Source organism: Nansenia antarctica, assembly GCF_963989245.1.
Source record: "Nansenia antarctica genome assembly, chromosome: 7".
Lineage (NCBI taxonomy): Eukaryota > Metazoa > Chordata > Actinopteri > Argentiniformes > Microstomatidae > Nansenia > Nansenia antarctica.
In genome coordinates, this window is record NC_137677.1 from 33,816,923 (window position 1) to 33,834,683 (window position 17,761).

A 17,761-nucleotide genomic window follows, 5' to 3' on the forward strand; every position below is an offset into this window, starting at 1 on the left:
CTATTTCCAGGGTTCCCACACCTTGTGAAACATCACATTCAAGCACCTTTCAAGGACTTTCACGACTCAATTCCCTCAAATTCAAGGACCCAACAGGGCATAGTTTGAGACAGACCTAGATGAGAATGTATATAATAGGAACTATCTGCTCACAGACAACAATTAAAAAGAGAGGCTTGAATGTGTGAACACTAGATGGTCTCTTGCCTTTTCTACCACAGCACAGCAAAACAATATATTGTGAAATATGTGTAAAGTTAAGCCGTACAGAGACTTATTTACTAGGTGACGAGCTAAGTAAAACATTTTTGAATATGTATATATATACTTTTTTTTAGAGAGAGAAAGAGAGAGAGAGAGAGAGAGAGAGAGAGAGAGAGAGAGAGAGAGAGAGCGAGAGCGAGAGAGAGAGCGAGAGAGAGAGAGGGGAATTCAAGCACTTTCAATGACCCATGTCTATTTCCAAAAACTTTTAAGACCTTGATTTTTTTTTTCAAATTCACAAACTTTCAAGGATTTCAAGTAGCCTATTTGTATTTATTACAATGGGCAGATTCGCTCTATTTCCTCATATTGTGATTGTTGCCTCAACCTTACTTTAAACCTGGGGGGTATTCCATCAACGTCGCTAAAGGACAATCCAGGCTTATTCTGTTAAATCTCTCGAGATTTATCAACACAACACAAGCATCTGATTTCCCTGTAGCAACGTAGATGGAATACCCCCTTGGTACCAAATATCTTTAAGGCCATAAGGCCAAAAAATGTTCCTTCCATTTAAAAAATTTTGTTTCCATGCAGCCTCGAATTCCAGCTTCTCGATTGGTGGGGAAATCTAGACCCGGAACATCGAGCGGTGAGATAATCGATGGTCTGTCTGATGAACACCGATCACATCAAACTCACAGTGCTCGAATGAGAGCCTCATTTAATGTAACAACCTGCAGTGACATTAGAAGGTCTTTCATCCCACGCAGGGCTCCTTATCCACCAAGGTTATAGGATTTAACTGGTATGGTTATAATGGTTATTATGATTTAACTGTTTGATTTTAAAGCTGAGAATTTGGTTCATTCAAGAGAATATACTTGAAGTGAATAGTGTGATTTGAAGCTTGCTTGATTCATTCGAATTTCTGTGAGTCCCCCCCCCCTTTAATATATATATTATATTATAAAGGTCTCCTGTGCTTTAATCTGTACTAAAGGAAAAATGAGACCTTTGCACCTGACTTGAGCACCGAAGGTGCAGGAATGCGTTTATATATTATTGCTATTGTGTGTTTTTCTTGATGACTATTGTTCTATTATTATTATTGTCATGCTGTGGGTATATGCTCAAGCACTTTGAGCCGCGACGTTTGCAGGACAGGAAAAGTGCTCTCCAAATAAAGGTTATTATTATGATCATCTATCCGTTTAAGAAACCCCACAATGCGACACTGAGTGCGCCTGCGCGGATGAGCAGGAAGTGTTAACAACAGTCCTCTCAGCAGCTGATCGTTTGTCAACAGCCCAGTATCCAGACGGGACCCCGGTGATCGCCACAGAGACAGGAGACAGGACACTGTCATCGGTAAATATCCAGGGTGTTCTGCCCTCCCGGGGGGTCCGGGGACACAGGGGGGCGATGGGGAAACTTAGACGCGCGTCGAAATGGAGAGGCGCTGGGGCCGATATGATTATTATTATATTATTATAATGATGATGGGCTCATTCCCCTGACCGGATCGAAGGCAAAGTGACCAGGGATCCATAGCCACCTTCTCACCGGTCCCCTTATGCTCACGTTAAAGCACGAGACCGTATCCTTCACCCCCGGCTGGTCATCCGCATGTATGGATGATGATCAAACCCTGTGTGTGTGTTCAGTGTTCAGTGTGGGAAGAGCGTCTGTCTGGATGACAATAGACGCGGATCGTCGCGAAATAAATTCCAGCGTTTCGGTGCGCACGTGTGACAGTGGAGAGACAGATCAGATCATGTGACATTGGAGAGACAGATCAGATCGATTGATGTGTCGTCCCCCCCCCACCCGAGAGAGAGAGAGAGAGAGAGAGAGAGAGAGAGAGAGAGAGAGAGAGAGAGAGAGAGAGAGAGAGAGAGAGAGAGAGAGAGAGAGAGAGAGAGAGAGAGAGAGAGAGAGAGAGAGAGAGAGAGAGAGAGAGAGAGAGAGAGAGAGAGAGAGAGAGAGAGAGAATGAGAATGAGAATGAAACCATTTGCAATGTTGGCATTCTGTAAATCTAGTTGAAATCAGTGTCTCTTGTAGTCAAACGAATGTATTTTTTTTTGGTCTAATTTGATTTGGGTTTGAAATTTGAATGAATGCTGCTGCATGCCATCAATCCTGTTTTGGCCACAACACACTGTTTTCTGCATTTTCACACAATCGATAGTGTTTCACTTTCCATTCATGGGTGGTTTCCAATGACCTATACAGTATAGCCTTGGCTTGACTTGATGGTGTGGTGGTATGAGTGGTTGAACGCTGACTAGGGATGCTGCAACTAATAATAGCAACAGCCAATGGACGCAATACTTCCGTTTCCTCAACTGCAGTAACAGTCACAGCTAGTTCCCCCGTGCTCACATCACATACACAGCGCAGATCTGACTGCCCCCTCCGTAGAGTAACCAACCACATGGCCTGTTTCTACCTACCATCATTGCCTCATATACTGTAGCTACAACTCTGCTATTGTGCTTCCTGGCCTACAGACAGAAGAACAGGAGACGAAAGGAGACCAGAGGGAGAGAGAGGCAGAGAGAGAGAGAGAGTACCCGTTCCCAGAGTCCCGTCTGTCTGAGCTCCCCCCCCCCTCCCCGGGTGGCACCCACCCCACCCCCCCCCCCCCTACCTGCCCTCCTCCACCATGACCACCAGAGGAAGCAGTCGCCCCAACGGCACGCTGCCCCAGACCAAGATCTGCCAGTTCAAACTCGTGCTTCTGGGGGACATGGCTGTGGGCAAGTCCAGCTTGGTTCTGCGCTTCGTCAAGGGCCAGTTCGACGAGTTCCAGGAGACCACCATCGGAGGTAAGGGGGAGGAGGGGTTTGGTTTGGTTTGTTTATTTGGATCCACTATTAGATACAGCAAATATGCAGTAGCTATTCTTCCTGGGGTCCTCATACCATACCAACAATTTTTCATCTTTAACACTTAAATACAGACAATACACTTCCATAACATTCACACATACATACATTAGCTCTATTATTTACATTTTTAGTTGAAGACAACTTAATGAATGAAATAATGAATGGTCTTTATTGTCATTGCTACAGTACAGGTACCAAACAACGAAATTTAGGAGGGGTGGCTCCCCTGGTGTTAGGAAAGAAAAAAAGAAAAAAACTTTTAATAAAAATCACAAGAAGGGAAGGAGCTGGTTTACATAAATAAAGGCTATGTACACTATCCACTGTACTATACTGTACAGATAGACGACTAGGGTTGTCATATTGCACAATAGTGTTATTGCACATTTATTTAAAGTGTCGCAGTTTGCAGGCTTGAAATGTACATATTTGTGCCTCAGCACTACACCTGATTTTTTCAGTCCAGCAGCTGCCATCAATCCGTCCAGACTGTCCAGGGCCCAGAACCTAGGTCTTTGCTGTGTTCAGGGCCTGGACGGCCCTGTGGTAGAAGCTGTTCTTCAGTCTGTTTGTCCTTGCGGCCAAGGTCCTGAACCGCCTTTTCGAGGGCAGCCGGGTAAAGTGTTCGTACCCAGGGTGGGTAGGGTCCCTGGAGATTTAATAACGAAATACAGAAAAATAATACAGAAAGAAAAGTGGAGAGACAAAAACATAACTCTCCTTACCTTTGGGATCACAAGATAGCTCAATTCAACAGTGAGAAACACTTAATTGTTTTCAGGTTTTCAGGGGGGGGGACGGGACACCAGCGGTCCTGTAGGGATGTACAGATGTAGGCATGTGTGCCAGCTTTAGTTCCAGCCCATCTCTAACGTTCTTGATTCAACTTATTTGGTGTTTAAACTGAATAAATGGGCCGTAGTGGGTCAGATGTGTCAGGGCAGGGCAGGGCCAGAGGCAGGACCAGAGGCAGGGCCAGAGGCAGGGCCAGAGGCAGGGCCAGAGGCAGGCCAGAGGCAGGCCAGAGGCAGGGCAGGGCCAGAGGCAGGGCCAGAGGCAGGGCAGGGCCAGAGGCAGGGCAGTGCCAGAGGCAGGGCAGGGCCAGAGGAAGGGCAGGGCCAGAGGAAGGGCAGGGCCAGAGGCAGGGCCAGAGGCCTGCGGACGTGGAGGAACCTGCGTCCACTCTGCTAGATGTTGAGACTGTTGAGGAGAAGGGCCGGGTACAGACAGACCCTGTGGTGATTTGAGGATTACTGTGGTACTGTGATGATGTGATGATGTGAGGGTTACTGTGGTGATTTGAGGGGTACTGTGAGGGTTACTGTGGTGATTTGAGGGGTACTGTGATGATTCCTGTGGTGATTTGAGGGATACTGTGGTGATTTGAGGGGTACTGTGGTGATTTGAGGGATACTGTATTGACAAATGAAGATGGGATGTTTGGCAGTGGCACATAAATCAAAGGGCCATACTGCATCTCCAGATGTCTCTCACATACATGATAGGCCTTTCTCACTGATGCATTGATGTTACAGTGTATAGACACATCCAGCTGAAGTCGGAAGTTGACATACACCTTAGCCAAATACATCAAAACTCAGGTTTTTTTATTTTATTTTTATAATTCCTGACATTTAAGTAAACATTTCCTTGTCAGTTAGGATCACTATTTTATTTTAAGAATGTGAAATGTCAGAATAATAGTTGAGAGGATGATTTATTTCAGCTTTTATTTCTTTCATCACAGAAGTTTACATACTTAGTATTTCGTAGCATTTCCTTTTCTTTTAACTTGGGTGAAAGGTTTCTGGTAGCCTTCAGCAAGCTTCCCAAAATACATTGGTGGAATTTTAGCCCATTCCTCCTGACAGAGCTGCTGTAACGGAGCCATTCCTCCTGACAGAGCTGCTGTAACGGAGCCATTCCTCCTGACAGAGCTGCTGTAACGGAGCCATTCCTCCTGACAGAGCTGCTTTAACGAAGCCATTCCTCCTGACAGAGCTGCTGTAACGGAGTCATTCCTCCTGACAGAGCTGCTGTAACGGAGTCATTCCTCCTGACAGAGCTGCTGTAACGGAGCCATTCCTCCTGACAGAGCTGCTGTAACGGAGCCATTCCTCCTGACAGAGCTGCTGTAACGGAGTCATTCCTCCTGACAGAGCTGCTGTAACGGAGTCATTCCTCCTGACAGAGCTGCTGTAACGGAGCCATTCCTCCTGACAGAGCTGCTGTAACGGAGCCATTCCTCCTGACAGAGCTGCTGTAACGGAGTCAGTCTGTAATCTATCATCTATGTTGTGAAGTGTACACCAGTCCCTCCTGCAGCAAAGCCCCACGACATGACGCTGCCCCCCCACGACATGACGCTGCCCCCCCCACGACATGACGCTGCCCCCCCACGACATGACGCTGCCCCCCCACGACATGACGCTGCCCCCCCCCACGACATGACGCTGCCCCCCCACGACATGACGCTGCCCCCCCCCCCACGACATGACGCTGCCCCCCCACGACATGACGCTGCCCCCCCACGACATGACGCTGCCCCCCCACGACATGACGCTGCCCCCCCACGACATGACGCTGCCCCCCCACGACATGACGCTGCCCCCCCACGACATGACGCTGCCCCCTCACGACATGACGCTGCCCCCCCACGACATGACGCTGCCCCCCCACGACATGACGCTGCCCCCCCACGACATGACGCTGCCCCCCACGACATGACGCTGCCCCCTCACGACATGACGCTGCCCCCCCACGACATGACGCTGCCCCCCCCACGACATGACGCTGCCCCCCCACGACATGACGCTGCCCCCTCACGACATGACGCTGCCCCCCCACGACATGACGCTGCCCCCCCACGACATGACGCTGCTCCCCCACGACATGACGCTGCCCCCCCACGACATGACGCTGCCCCCTCACGACATGACGCTGCCCCCCCACGACATGACGCTGCCCCCCCACGACATGACGCTGCCCCCCCACGACATGACGCTGCCCCCCCCGTCCTTCGCGGTTGGGATGGTGTTCTTCCCTTTTTCCTCCAAACATAACGATGGTCATTATGGCCAGGTAGTAACATTTCTGTTTCATCAGACCAGACAGGGTTCCCGCGCTGGTCTTAAAAAGTCTTAAAGTCTAAAATCCAGCAATCCGATCCATAAGGCCAAAGGTCCTTACATTTCAGTTATTTGGTCTAAAAATGAGATCCTGCAAGGAAATCTATTTATGCGGAAATTAATCAAGCTGGAACAAAAAAAATGCCAATTCGCTTCCTTTTTTGGTCTGTATGGCAGTGAAATCCCTAATTTCATCACCTCGAGGATGACAAAAAGCTATCATATGGTGTCATGAATAGGTCTAAAATGGAATTCAACGAGGTCTAAGAAGGTCATAAATGTGACTTGTTGAAACGTGTAGGAACCCTGAAGTAAGATCTTTGTGCCCGTGTGCAGTTGCAAACCGTAGTCTGTCTTTTTTATGGCGTTTTTGGAGCAGTGGCTTCGTCCTTGCTGAGGGGCCTTTCATCTTATGTTGACGTAGGACTCGTTTTACTGTGGAAGTAGCATCTTCACAAGGTCCTCTGCTGTTGTTCTGCCATGGATTTGCACTTTTCACACCAAACTACGTTCGTCTCTAGGAGACAGAACAGGTCTCCGTCCTGAGCGGTGTGGCGTCTGCGTGGTGCCATGGTGTTTATACTAGAGGACTGTTGTTTGGACAGATTAACGTGGGACCTTCAGGTGTTTGGAAATTGCTCCCAAGTATGAACCAGACTTGTGGAGTTCCACAATTATTTTGTCTATTTTGTGTATTTTATTTGAGGTCATGGCTGATTTCTTTTTTGATTTTCCCATGATGTCAAGCAAAGAGGCACTGAGTTTGAAGGTAGGCCACAGGTACACCTCCAATTGACTGGAATTATTATATGTTATGTTCAGAAGCTTCTAAAGCCATGACATCATTTTCTGGAATTTATCAAGCTGTTTAAAGGCTCAGTCAACTTAGTGTATGTAAACTTCTGACCCACTGGAATTGTGATATGGTGAATTATAAGTGAAAGAATCTGTGACATGTACAGTGTTATAAGTTGAAAGCGATGGAGTATTGAATGGTTGATGTATTTACAGGGTTTAACTTCAACTGAAATCACCGTAATAAGACAGTTACATAGAACATAGATGTGCTGGATACAAGTCATACGTATAGTTTATGTATATATTTATATATTTACAAGTCATACGCATAGTTTATGTATATATGTATAGTTTGTGTATATATTTATATATATTTACTAGTCATACATCCGGTTGTTAAGTCGTGACGTGTTTCCGGGTCCAAAGTTGGCTGAGGCGCTGTCTTCGAAATGCCTCAGTAATATTAATAATTCATTATATTTTTATAGCGCTTTTCCGAGGCTCAAAGACGCTGACAAATATGGGGAAAACGGGAAAGTGCTGCGTCCCTTGTTGTATGAATAGATCCCAGTCTAAAAAACGATTGAACTGTCATTCTACCGCTGTAGTACACTGGTATTCTGGTGCGGGGAATTTCTGGTTTGGACCCGGAAATTGCTAAACGTCACGTTTGACGTCAGACTTAACAACCGAATAGTTTATGTATATATTTATGATATTAGTATATGTTTATCTATATATATATAGATATATCTACAGAGAGTCGTGAGAACAGCACAGGGGATCACCGGCGCCACCCTCCCCTCTCTGGAGGAGCTGTACAAAACACGCTGTCTCAGGAGGGCCTCCAAGATCTCCAAGGACCCGACCCACCCTGGGCACGAACACTTTGTCAAGCTGCCCTCGAACAGGAGGTACAGGACCCCGGCCGCTAAGACAAATAGACTGAAGGACAGCTTCTACCACAGGGCCGTCAAGGCCCTGAACACAGAAAAGGCCTAAGTTCTGGGCCCAGGACAAGTCCGGACGGATTGTATGGCAGCTAGTGCTGAGGCACAAACATGTACATTTTCAAGCCTGCAAACTGTGACACTTTAAAAAAATGTGAAAAAATACTTTCTTGTGAAATATGACAACCCTAGTTGACTATCTGTGCAGTATAGTACAGTGGATTGTGTACATAGCCTCTATTGATGTAAACCAGCTCCTTACCTTCTTGTGATTTTATGCATCTATGCTTTTTCCAAAATGTGTTTCTTTTTCCTTTCCTAAACACCAGGGGAGCCTCCCCTCCTAAATTTCGTTGTTTGGTACCTGTACTGTAACAATGACAAATAAAGTCTATCTATCTATCTATCTATCTATCTATATGTGTCTGTTCCCCCTCAGCGGCGTTCCTGGCTCAGTCGGTGTGTTTGGACGACACCACGGTGAAGTTTGAGATCTGGGACACGGCGGGGCAGGAGCGCTACCACAGCCTGGCGCCCATGTACTACCGCGGGGCGCAGGCCGCCATCGTGGTCTTTGACATCACCAAGCCGGTACGCTACCCACAATGCATCACTACCCACAGTGCATCACTTCACTGCTGGCAGGACGGCAGAGTCGCGACCCGTCTTCCTGCGTAGACTCTCCTCTCCTCCTCTCCTCTCCTCTCCTCCTCAGACCTCTCCATCACTCCCCTCTCCTCTCCTCCTCCTCCTCTCCTCTCCTCTCCTCCTCCTCCTCCTCTCCTCTCCTCCTCCTCCTCCTCTCCTCTCCTCCTCCTCCTCCTCAGACCTCTCCATCACCCCCCTCTCCTCCTCCTCCTCCTCCTCAGACCTCTCCATCACCCCCCTCTCCTCCTCCTCCTCCTCCTCCTCAGACCTCTCCATCACCCCCCTCTCTCTCCTCCTCCTCCTCCTCAGACCTCTCCATCACCCCCCTCTCCTCCTCCTCCTCCTCAGACCTCTCCATCACCACCCTCTCCTCTCCTCTCCTCCTCCTCCTCAGACCTCTCCATCACCCCCCCTCTCTCCTCCTCCTCCTCCTCCTCCTCCTCCTCCTCCTCAGACCTCTCCATCACCCCCCTCTCCTCTCCTCCTCCTCCTCAGACCTCTCCATCACTCCCCTCTCCTCTCCTCCTCCTCCCCCTCAGACCTCTCCATCACCCCCCTCTCCTCCTCCTCCTCCTCCTCAGACCTCTCCATCACCCCCCTCTCCTCCTCTCCTCCTCCTCAGACCTCTCCATCACCCCCCTCTCCTCCTCCTCCTCCTCCTCCTCAGACCTCTCCATCACCCCCCTCTCCTCTCCTCCTCCTCCTCCTCAGACCTCTCCATCACCCCCCTCTCCTCTCCTCCTCCTCCTCCTCAGACCTCTCCATCACCCCCCTCTCCTCTCCTCCTCCTCCTCCTCAGACCTCTCCATCACTCCCCTCTCTCCTCCTCCTCCTCTCCTCCTCCTCCTCCTCCTCAGACCTCTCCATCACCCCCCTCTCCTCTCCTCCTCCTCCTCCTCAGACCTCTCCATCACCCCCCTCTCCTCCTCCTCCTCCTCCTCAGACCTCTCCATCACCCCCCTCTCCTCTCCTCCTCCTCCTCAGACCTCTCCATCACCCCCCTCTCCTCCTCCTCCTCCTCCTCAGATCTCTCCATCACCCCCCTCTCCTCCTCCTCCTCCTCCTCAGACCTCTCCATCACCCCCCTCTCCTCTCCTCCTCCTCAGACCTCTCCATCACCCCCCTCTCCTCTCCTCTCCTCCTCCTCCTCAGACCTCTCCATCACCCCCCTCTCCTCCTCCTCCTCCTCCTCCTCAGACCTCTCCATCACCCCCCTCTCCTCTCCTCCTCCTCCTCCCCCTCAGACCTCTCCATCACCCCCCTCTCCTCTCCCTCCTCCTCCTCCCCTCAGACCTCTCCATCACCCCCCTCTCCTCCTCCTCCTCCTCCTCAGACCTCTCCATCACCCCCCTCTCCTCCTCCTCCTCCTCCTCAGACCTCTCCATCACCCCCCTCTCCTCTCCTCCTCCTCCTCCTCCTCCTCAGACCTCTCCATCACCCCCCTCTCCTCTCCTCCTCCCCCTCAGACCTCTCCATCACCCCCCTCTCCTCTCCTCCTCCTCCTCCTCCTCCTCAGACCTCTCCATCACCCCCCTCTCCTCCTCCCTCCTCCTCCTCAGACCTCTCCATCACCCCCCTCTCCTCTCCTCCTCCTCCCCCTCAGACCTCTCCATCACCCCCCTCTCCTCTCCTCCTCCTCCTCCTCCCCCTCAGACCTCTCCATCACCCCCCTCTCCTCTCCTCCTCCTCCTCCTCCTCCTCAGACCTCTCCATCACCCCCCTCTCCTCTCCTCCTCCTCCTCAGACCTCTCCATCACCCCCCTCTCCTCCTCCTCCTCCTCCTCAGACCTCTCCATCACCCCCCTCTCCTCTCCTCCTCCTCCTCAGACCTCTCCATCACCCCCCTCTCCTCCTCCTCCTCCTCCCCCTCAGACCTCTCCATCACCCCCCTCTCCTCTCCTCCTCCTCCTCAGACCTCTCCATCACCCCCCTCTCCTCCTCCTCCTCCTCCTCAGACCTCTCCATCACCCCCCTCTCCTCTCCTCCTCCTCCTCAGACCTCTCCATCACCCCCTCTCTCCATCACCCCCTCTCTCTCCTCCTCCTCCTCCTCCTCCTCAGATCTCTCCATCACCCCCCCTCTCCTCCTCCTCCTCCTCCCCCTCAGACCTCTCCATCACCCCCTCTCCTCTCCTCCTCCTCCTCCTCCTCAGACCTCTCCCATCACTCCCCTCTCCTCTCCTCCTCCTCCTCTCTCCTCTCCTCTCCTCTCCTCCCCTCCCCTCCTCCTCCTCCTCCTCCTCAGACCTCTCCATCACCCCCCTCTCCTCCTCCTCCTCCCTCCTCAGACCTCTCCATCACCCCCCTCTCCTCTCCTCCTCCCTCCTCAGACCTCTCCATCACCCCCCTCTCCTCCTCCTCCTCCTCCTCCCCTCCTCAGACCTCTCCATCACCCCTCTCTCTCCTCCTCCTCCTCCTCCTCAGACCTCTCCATCACCCCCCTCTCCTCCTCCTCCTCCCTCAGACCTCTCCATCACCACCCTCTCCTCCCTCTCCTCCTCCTCCTCAGACCTCTCCATCACCCCCCTCTCCTCCTCCTCCTCCTCCTCCTCCTCCTCCTCAGACCTCTCCCATCACCCCCCTCTCCTCTCCTCCTCCTCCTCAGACCTCTCCATCACCCCCTCTCCTCCTCCTCCTCCCCTCAGACCTCTCCATCACCCCCCTCTCCCTCCTCCTCCTCCTCAGACCTCTCCATCACCCCCCTCTCCTCCTCCTCCTCCTCCTCAGACCTCTCCATCACCCCCCTCTCCTCCTCCTCCTCCTCTCCTCCTCAGACCTCTCCATCACCCCCCTCTCCTCTCCTCCTCCTCCTCAGACCTCTCCATCACCCCCCTCTCCTCTCCTCCTCCTCCTCCTCAGACCTCTCCATCACCCCCCTCTCCTCTCCTCCTCCTCCTCCTCAGACCTCTCCATCACCCCCTCTCCTCCTCCCCTCCTCTCCTCCTCCTCCTCCTCCTCAGACCTCTCCATCACCCCCCTCTCCTCTCCTCCTCCTCCTCCTCAGACCTCTCCATCACCCTCTCTCCTCCCCTCTCCTCCTCCTCCTCCTCCTCAGACCTCTCCATCACCCCCCTCTCCTCTCCTCCTCCTCCTCAGACCTCTCCATCACCCCCCTCTCCTCTCCTCCTCCTCCTCAGACCTCTCCATCACCCTAGCCAAGCCCCTCTCCTCCTCCTCCTCCTCCTCAGACCTCTCCATCACCCCCTCTCTCCTCTCCTCCTCCTCAGACCTCTCCATCACCCCCCTCTCCTCTCCTCTCCTCCTCCTCCTCAGACCTCTCCATCACCCCCCTCTCCTCCTCCTCCTCCTCCTCCTCAGACCTCTCCATCACCCCCCTCTCCTCTCCTCCTCCTCCTCCTCCTCAGACCTCTCCATCACCCCCCTCTCCTCCTCCTCCTCCTCCTCCTCCTCAGACCTCTCCATCACCCCCCTCTCCTCCTCCTCCTCCTCCTCAGACCTCTCCATCACCCCCCTCTCCTCCTCCTCCTCCTCCTCAGACCTCTCCATCACCCCCTCTCCCTCCTCCTCCTCCTCCTCCTCCTCAGACCTCTCCATCACCCCCCTCTCCTCTCCTCCTCCCCCTCAGACCTCTCCATCACCCCCCTCTCCTCTCCTCCTCCTCCTCCTCCTCCTCAGACCTCTCCATCACCCCCCTCTCCTCCTCCTCCTCCTCCTCAGACCTCTCCATCACCCCCCTCTCCTCTCCTCCTCCTCCTCCTCAGACCTCTCCATCACCCCCCTCTCCTCTCCTCCTCCTCCTCCCCTCCTCCCCCCTCAGACCTCTCCATCACCCCCCTCTCCTCTCCTCCTCCTCCTCCTCCTCCTCAGACCTCTCCATCACCCCCCCCTCTCCCCCTCCTCCTCTCCTCCTCCTCCTCAGACCTCTCCATCACCCCCCTCTCCTCCTCCTCCTCCTCCTCAGACCTCTCCATCACCCCCCTCTCCTCTCCTCCTCCTCCTCAGACCTCTCCATCACCCCCCTCTCCTCCTCCTCCTCCTCCCCCTCAGACCTCTCCATCACCCCCCTCTCCTCTCCTCCTCCTCCTCAGACCTCTCCATCACCCCCCTCTCCTCCTCCTCCTCCTCCTCAGACCTCTCCATCACCCCCCTCTCCTCTCCTCCTCCTCCTCAGACCTCTCCATCACCCCCCTCTCCTCTCCTCCTCCTCCTCAGACCTCTCCATCACCCCCCTCTCCTCTCCTCCTCCTCCTCCTCCTCAGATCTCTCCATCACCCCCCTCTCCTCCTCCTCCTCCTCCCCTCAGACCTCTCCATCACCCCCCTCTCCTCTCCTCCTCCTCCTCCTCCTCAGACCTCTCCCATCACTCCCCTCTCCTCTCCTCCTCCTCCTCTCTCCTCTCCTCTCCTCCTCCTCCTCCTCTCCTCTCCTCCTCCTCCTCAGACCTCTCCATCACCCCCCTCTCCTCCTCCTCCTCCTCCTCAGACCTCTCCATCACCCCCTCTCCTCTCCTCCTCCTCCCCTCAGACCTCACCATCACCCCCCTCTCCTCCTCCTCCCCCTCAGACCTCTCCATCACCCCCTCTCCTCCTCCTCCTCCTCCTCCTCAGACCTCTCCATCACCCCCCTCTCCTCCTCCTCCTCCCCCTCAGACCTCTCCATCACCCCCCTCTCCTCCTCCTCCTCCTCCTCCTCAGACCTCTCCATCACCCCCCTCTCCTCCTCCTCCTCCTCCCCCTCAGACCTCTCCATCACCCTCTCCTCTCCTCCTCCTCCTCCCCCTCAGACCTCTCCATCACTCCCCTCTCCTCCTCCTCCTCCCCCTCAGACCTCTCCATCACCACCCTCTCCTCTCCTCCTCCTCCTCCTCCTCAGACCTCTCCATCACCCCCCTCTCCTCCTCCTCCTCCTCCTCCTCAGACCTCTCCATCACCCCCCTCTCCTCCTCCTCCCCCTCAGACCTCTCCATCACCCCCCTCTCCTCCTCCTCCTCCTCCTCAGACCTCTCCATCACCCCCCTCTCCTCCTCCTCCTCCTCCCCCTCAGACCTCTCCATCACCCCCCTCTCCTCCTCCTCCTCCCCCTCAGACCTCTCCATCACCCCCCTCTCCTCTCCTCCTCCTCCTCAGACCTCTCCATCACCCCCCTCTCCTCCTCCTCCTCCTCCTCAGACCTCTCCATCACCCCCCTCTCCTCCTCCTCAGACCTCTCCATCACCCCCCTCTCCTCCTCCTCCTCCTCCTCAGACCTCTCCATCACCCCCCTCTCCTCTCCTCCTCCTCCTCCTCCTCCTCAGACCTCTCCATCACCCCCCTCTCCTCTCCTCCTCCTCCTCAGACCTCTCCATCACCCCCCTCTCCTCCTCCTCCTCCTCCTCAGACCTCTCCATCACCCCCCTCTCCTCCTCCTCCTCCTCCCCCTCAGACCTCTCCATCACTCCCCTCTCCTCTCCTCCTCCTCCTCAGACCTCTCCATCACCACCCTCTCCTCCTCCTCCTCCTCCTCCTCCTCAGACCTCTCCATCACCCCCCTCTCCTCCTCCTCCTCCTCCCCCTCAGACCTCTCCATCACCCCCCTCTCCTCCTCCTCCTCCTCCTCAGACCTCTCCATCACCCCCCTCCCCTCTCCTCCTCCTCCTCCTCCTCAGACCTCTCCATCACCCCCCTCTCCTCCTCCTCCTCCTCCCCCTCAGACCTCTCCATCACCCCCCTCTCCTCCTCCTCCTCCTCCTCAGACCTCTCCATCACCCCCCTCCCCTCTCTCCTCCTCCTCCTCCTCCTCAGACCTCTCCATCACCCCCCTCTCCTCCTCCTCCTCCTCCTCAGACCTCTCCACCCCATCACACCCAACATTACCACAACTTGAAATTCAAGGGCTTCCTTCGTCTAGCACTGTGACTGCCGACGGCACTTGTTGTTATTGATGGTATTAATTACGATTAGTGTTTTTATAGTTGACCTACTGAGACAAATGTACTTATCTTAAGTGGTTTTAGATAAAAGCGTCTAAATGACTAAAACGTAAACATAAATATATATACGTTCACCTGCTGGTAGAGCATGGCGTCTGCGTCGCTGAGATTGTGGGTTTGATTCCCGCCGGGGCCATATATAATAAATGATGCGCTCACTGTACTGTACGTGGGTTTGGATAAAAGCATCTGCCAAGTGGCTTATACTGTAAGTATACGCAGTACGTTCACCACAACACTCACACACACATCCTCAGGGGTAAACGAGTGGTTGTCTGTGCAAGTTCAGTGTCAGTAGGCAGGTTATTTCAGCTACTTACATTGCAGTGAGTGCATACATTTTTCAGTATATATATATCCCGGCGGGAATCGAACCCACAACCTAAGTGTTGTTAGCGCTGTGCTCTACTAACTGAGCCACAGAGGACCGTGACCATATATATCTGTTGACCATGTCTGAATGTGGTCTGTTGACCATGTCTGAATGTGGTCTGTTGACCATGTCTGAATGTGGTCTGTTGACCATGTCTGAATGTGGTCTGTTGACCATGTCTGAATGTGGTCTGTTGACCATGTCTGAATGTGGTCTGTTGACCATGTCTGAATGCGGTCTGTTGACCATGTCTGAATGTGGTCTGTTGACCATGTCTGAATGCGGTCTGTTGACCATGTCTGAATGTGGTCTGTTGACCATGTCTGAATGTGGTCTGTTGACCATGTCTGAATGTGGTCTGTTGACCATGTCTGAATGTGGTCTGTTGACCATGTCTGAATGTGGTCTGTTGACCATGTCTGAATGTGGTCTGTTGACCATGTCTGAATGTGGTCTGTTGACCATGTTTGAATGTGGTCTGTTGACCATGTCTGAATGTGGTCTGTTGACCATGTCTGAATGCGGTCTGTTGACCATGTCTGAATGTGGTCTGTTGACCATGTCTGAATGTGGTCTGTTGACCATGTCTGAATGTGGTCTGTTGACCATGTCTGAATGTGGTCTGTTGACCATGTCTGAATGTGGTCTGTTGACCATGTCTGAATGTGGTCTGTTGACCATGTCTGAATGTGGTCTGTTGACCATGTTTGAATGTGGTCTGGTGACCATGTCTGAATGTGGTCTGTTGACCATGTCTGAATGTGGTCTGTTGACCATGTCTGAATGTGGTCTGTTGACCATGTCTGAATGTGGTCTGTTGACCATGTCTGAATGTGGTCTGTTGACCATGTCTGAATGTGGTCTGTTGACCATGTCTGAATGTGGTCTGTTGACCATGTCTGAATGTGGTCTGTTGACCATGTTTGAATGTGGTCTGTTGACCATGTCTGAATGTGGTCTGTTGACCATGTCTGAATGTGGTCTGTTGACCATGTCTGAATGTGGTCTGTTGACCATGTCTGAATGCGGTCTGTTGACCATGTTTGAATGTGGTCTGTTGACCATGTCTGAATGTGGTCTGTTGACCATGTTTGAATGTGGTCTGTTGACCATGTCTGAATGTGGTCTGTTGACCATGTCTGAATGTGGTCTGTTGACCATGTCTGAATGTGGTCTGTTGACCATGTCTGAATGTGGTCTGTTGACCATGTCTGAATGTGGTCTGTTGACCATGTCTGAATGTGGTCTGTTGACCATGTCTGAATGTGGTCTGTTGACCATGTTTGAATGTGGTCTGTTGACCATGTCTGAATGTGGTCTGTTGACCATGTTTGAATGTGGTCTGTTGACCATGTCTGAATGTGGTCTGTTGACCATGTCTGAATGTGGTCTGTTGACCATGTCTGAATGCGGTCTGTTGACCATGTTTGAATGTGGTCTGTTGACCATGTTTGAATGTGGTCTGTTGACCATGTCTGAATGTGGTCTGTTGACCATGTCTGAATGCGGTCTGTTGACCATGTCTGAATGCGGTCTGTTGACCATGTTTGAATGTGGTCTGTTGACCATGTCTGAATGTGTTCTGTTGACCATGTTTGAATGTGGTCTGTTGACCATGTCTGAATGTGGTCTGTTGACCATGTCTGAATGTGGTCTGTTGACCATGTCTGAATGTGGTCTGTTGACCATGTTTGAATGTGGTCTGTTGACCATGTCTGAATGTGGTCTGTTGACCATGTCTGAATGTGGTCTGTTGACCATGTCTGAATGTGGTCTGTTGACCATGTCTGAATGTGGTCTGTTGACCATGTTTGAATGTGGTCTGTTGACCATGTTTGAATGTGGTCTGTTGACCATGTTTGAATGTGGTCTGTTGACCATGTCTGAATGTGGTCTGTTGACCATGTTTGAATGTGGTCTGTTGACCATGTCTGAATGTGGTCTGTTGACCATGTTTGAATGTGGTCTGTTGACCATGTTTGAATGTGGTCTGTTGACCATGTCTGAATGTGGTCTGTTGACCATGTCTGAATGTGGTCTGGTGACCATGTCTGAATGCGGTCTGTTGACCATGTCTGAATGTGGTCTGGTGACCATGTCTGAATGCGGTCTGTTGACCATGTCTGAATGCGGTCTGTTGACCATGTCTGAATGTGGTCTGTTGACCATGTCTGAATGTGGTCTGTTGACCATGTCTGAATGTGGTCTGGTGACCATGTCTGAATGCGGTCTGTTGACCATGTCTGAATGCGGTCTGTTGACCATGTCTGAATGCGGTCTGTTGACCATGTCTGAATGCGGTCTGTTGACCATGTCTGAATGCGGTCTGTTTGCCGTGTGTTTCCCGCCTCAGGACACGTTTGAGCGAGCTAAGGCCTGGGTGAAGGAGCTGCAGCGCCAGGCCAGCCCCAACATCGTCATCGCCCTGGCCGGGAACAAGGCCGACCTGGCGGAGAAGAGACTAGTGGAGTACGAGGTACTGAACCCTGTTTATAGATGACTAGTAGAGGTATGGTACTGAACCCTGTTTATAGAGAACTCTGGCTCAAACTACTGTTGTCATAACATACAGTATGTTATCTGTCCCGGTATGTGTTCCCAAACAGTTGGTGCTGATTGGTGGAGCTGTGTGTTAATAGTTCATCCCTAGTAGGTCTGTGTTTATTCACTGTTTCGTTTCTTTGTTATTTCGCTCCCTCAAAGTGACTCATTATTATAAAAAAGAAAAAAAAGTGATAGTTTCACAAAATCAGCAGAATTTTATCACTTTCTAATCTGCAGACTCAGCAGTTAGAATTATGTTTTTGGGGGAAATGTTGACCACATGTTATTGTTA

At 52.3% G+C, this 17,761-nt stretch overlaps 1 protein-coding gene across 1 annotated transcript in view; it reads left to right on the plus strand.

Annotated features, from left to right (window-relative positions):
• Nucleotides 1–1,497: 1,497 nt before the first annotated feature.
• The window catches only part of LOC308162538 (ras-related protein Rab-5B-like), a gene marked incomplete at its 3' end in the record, with an annotated part of 16,751 nt that continues 487 nt past the window's right edge, over nucleotides 1,498–17,761 (plus strand). The window contains exons 1-4 of the mRNA XM_080536684.1: nucleotides 1,498–1,575; nucleotides 2,720–3,037; nucleotides 8,416–8,567; nucleotides 17,279–17,401. Coding sequence (XP_080392810.1) covers nucleotides 2,875–3,037; nucleotides 8,416–8,567; nucleotides 17,279–17,401 — 438 coding nt within the window. The 5' untranslated portion in view covers nucleotides 1,498–1,575; nucleotides 2,720–2,874. The remainder of the gene's footprint in view (nucleotides 1,576–2,719; nucleotides 3,038–8,415; nucleotides 8,568–17,278; nucleotides 17,402–17,761) is intronic.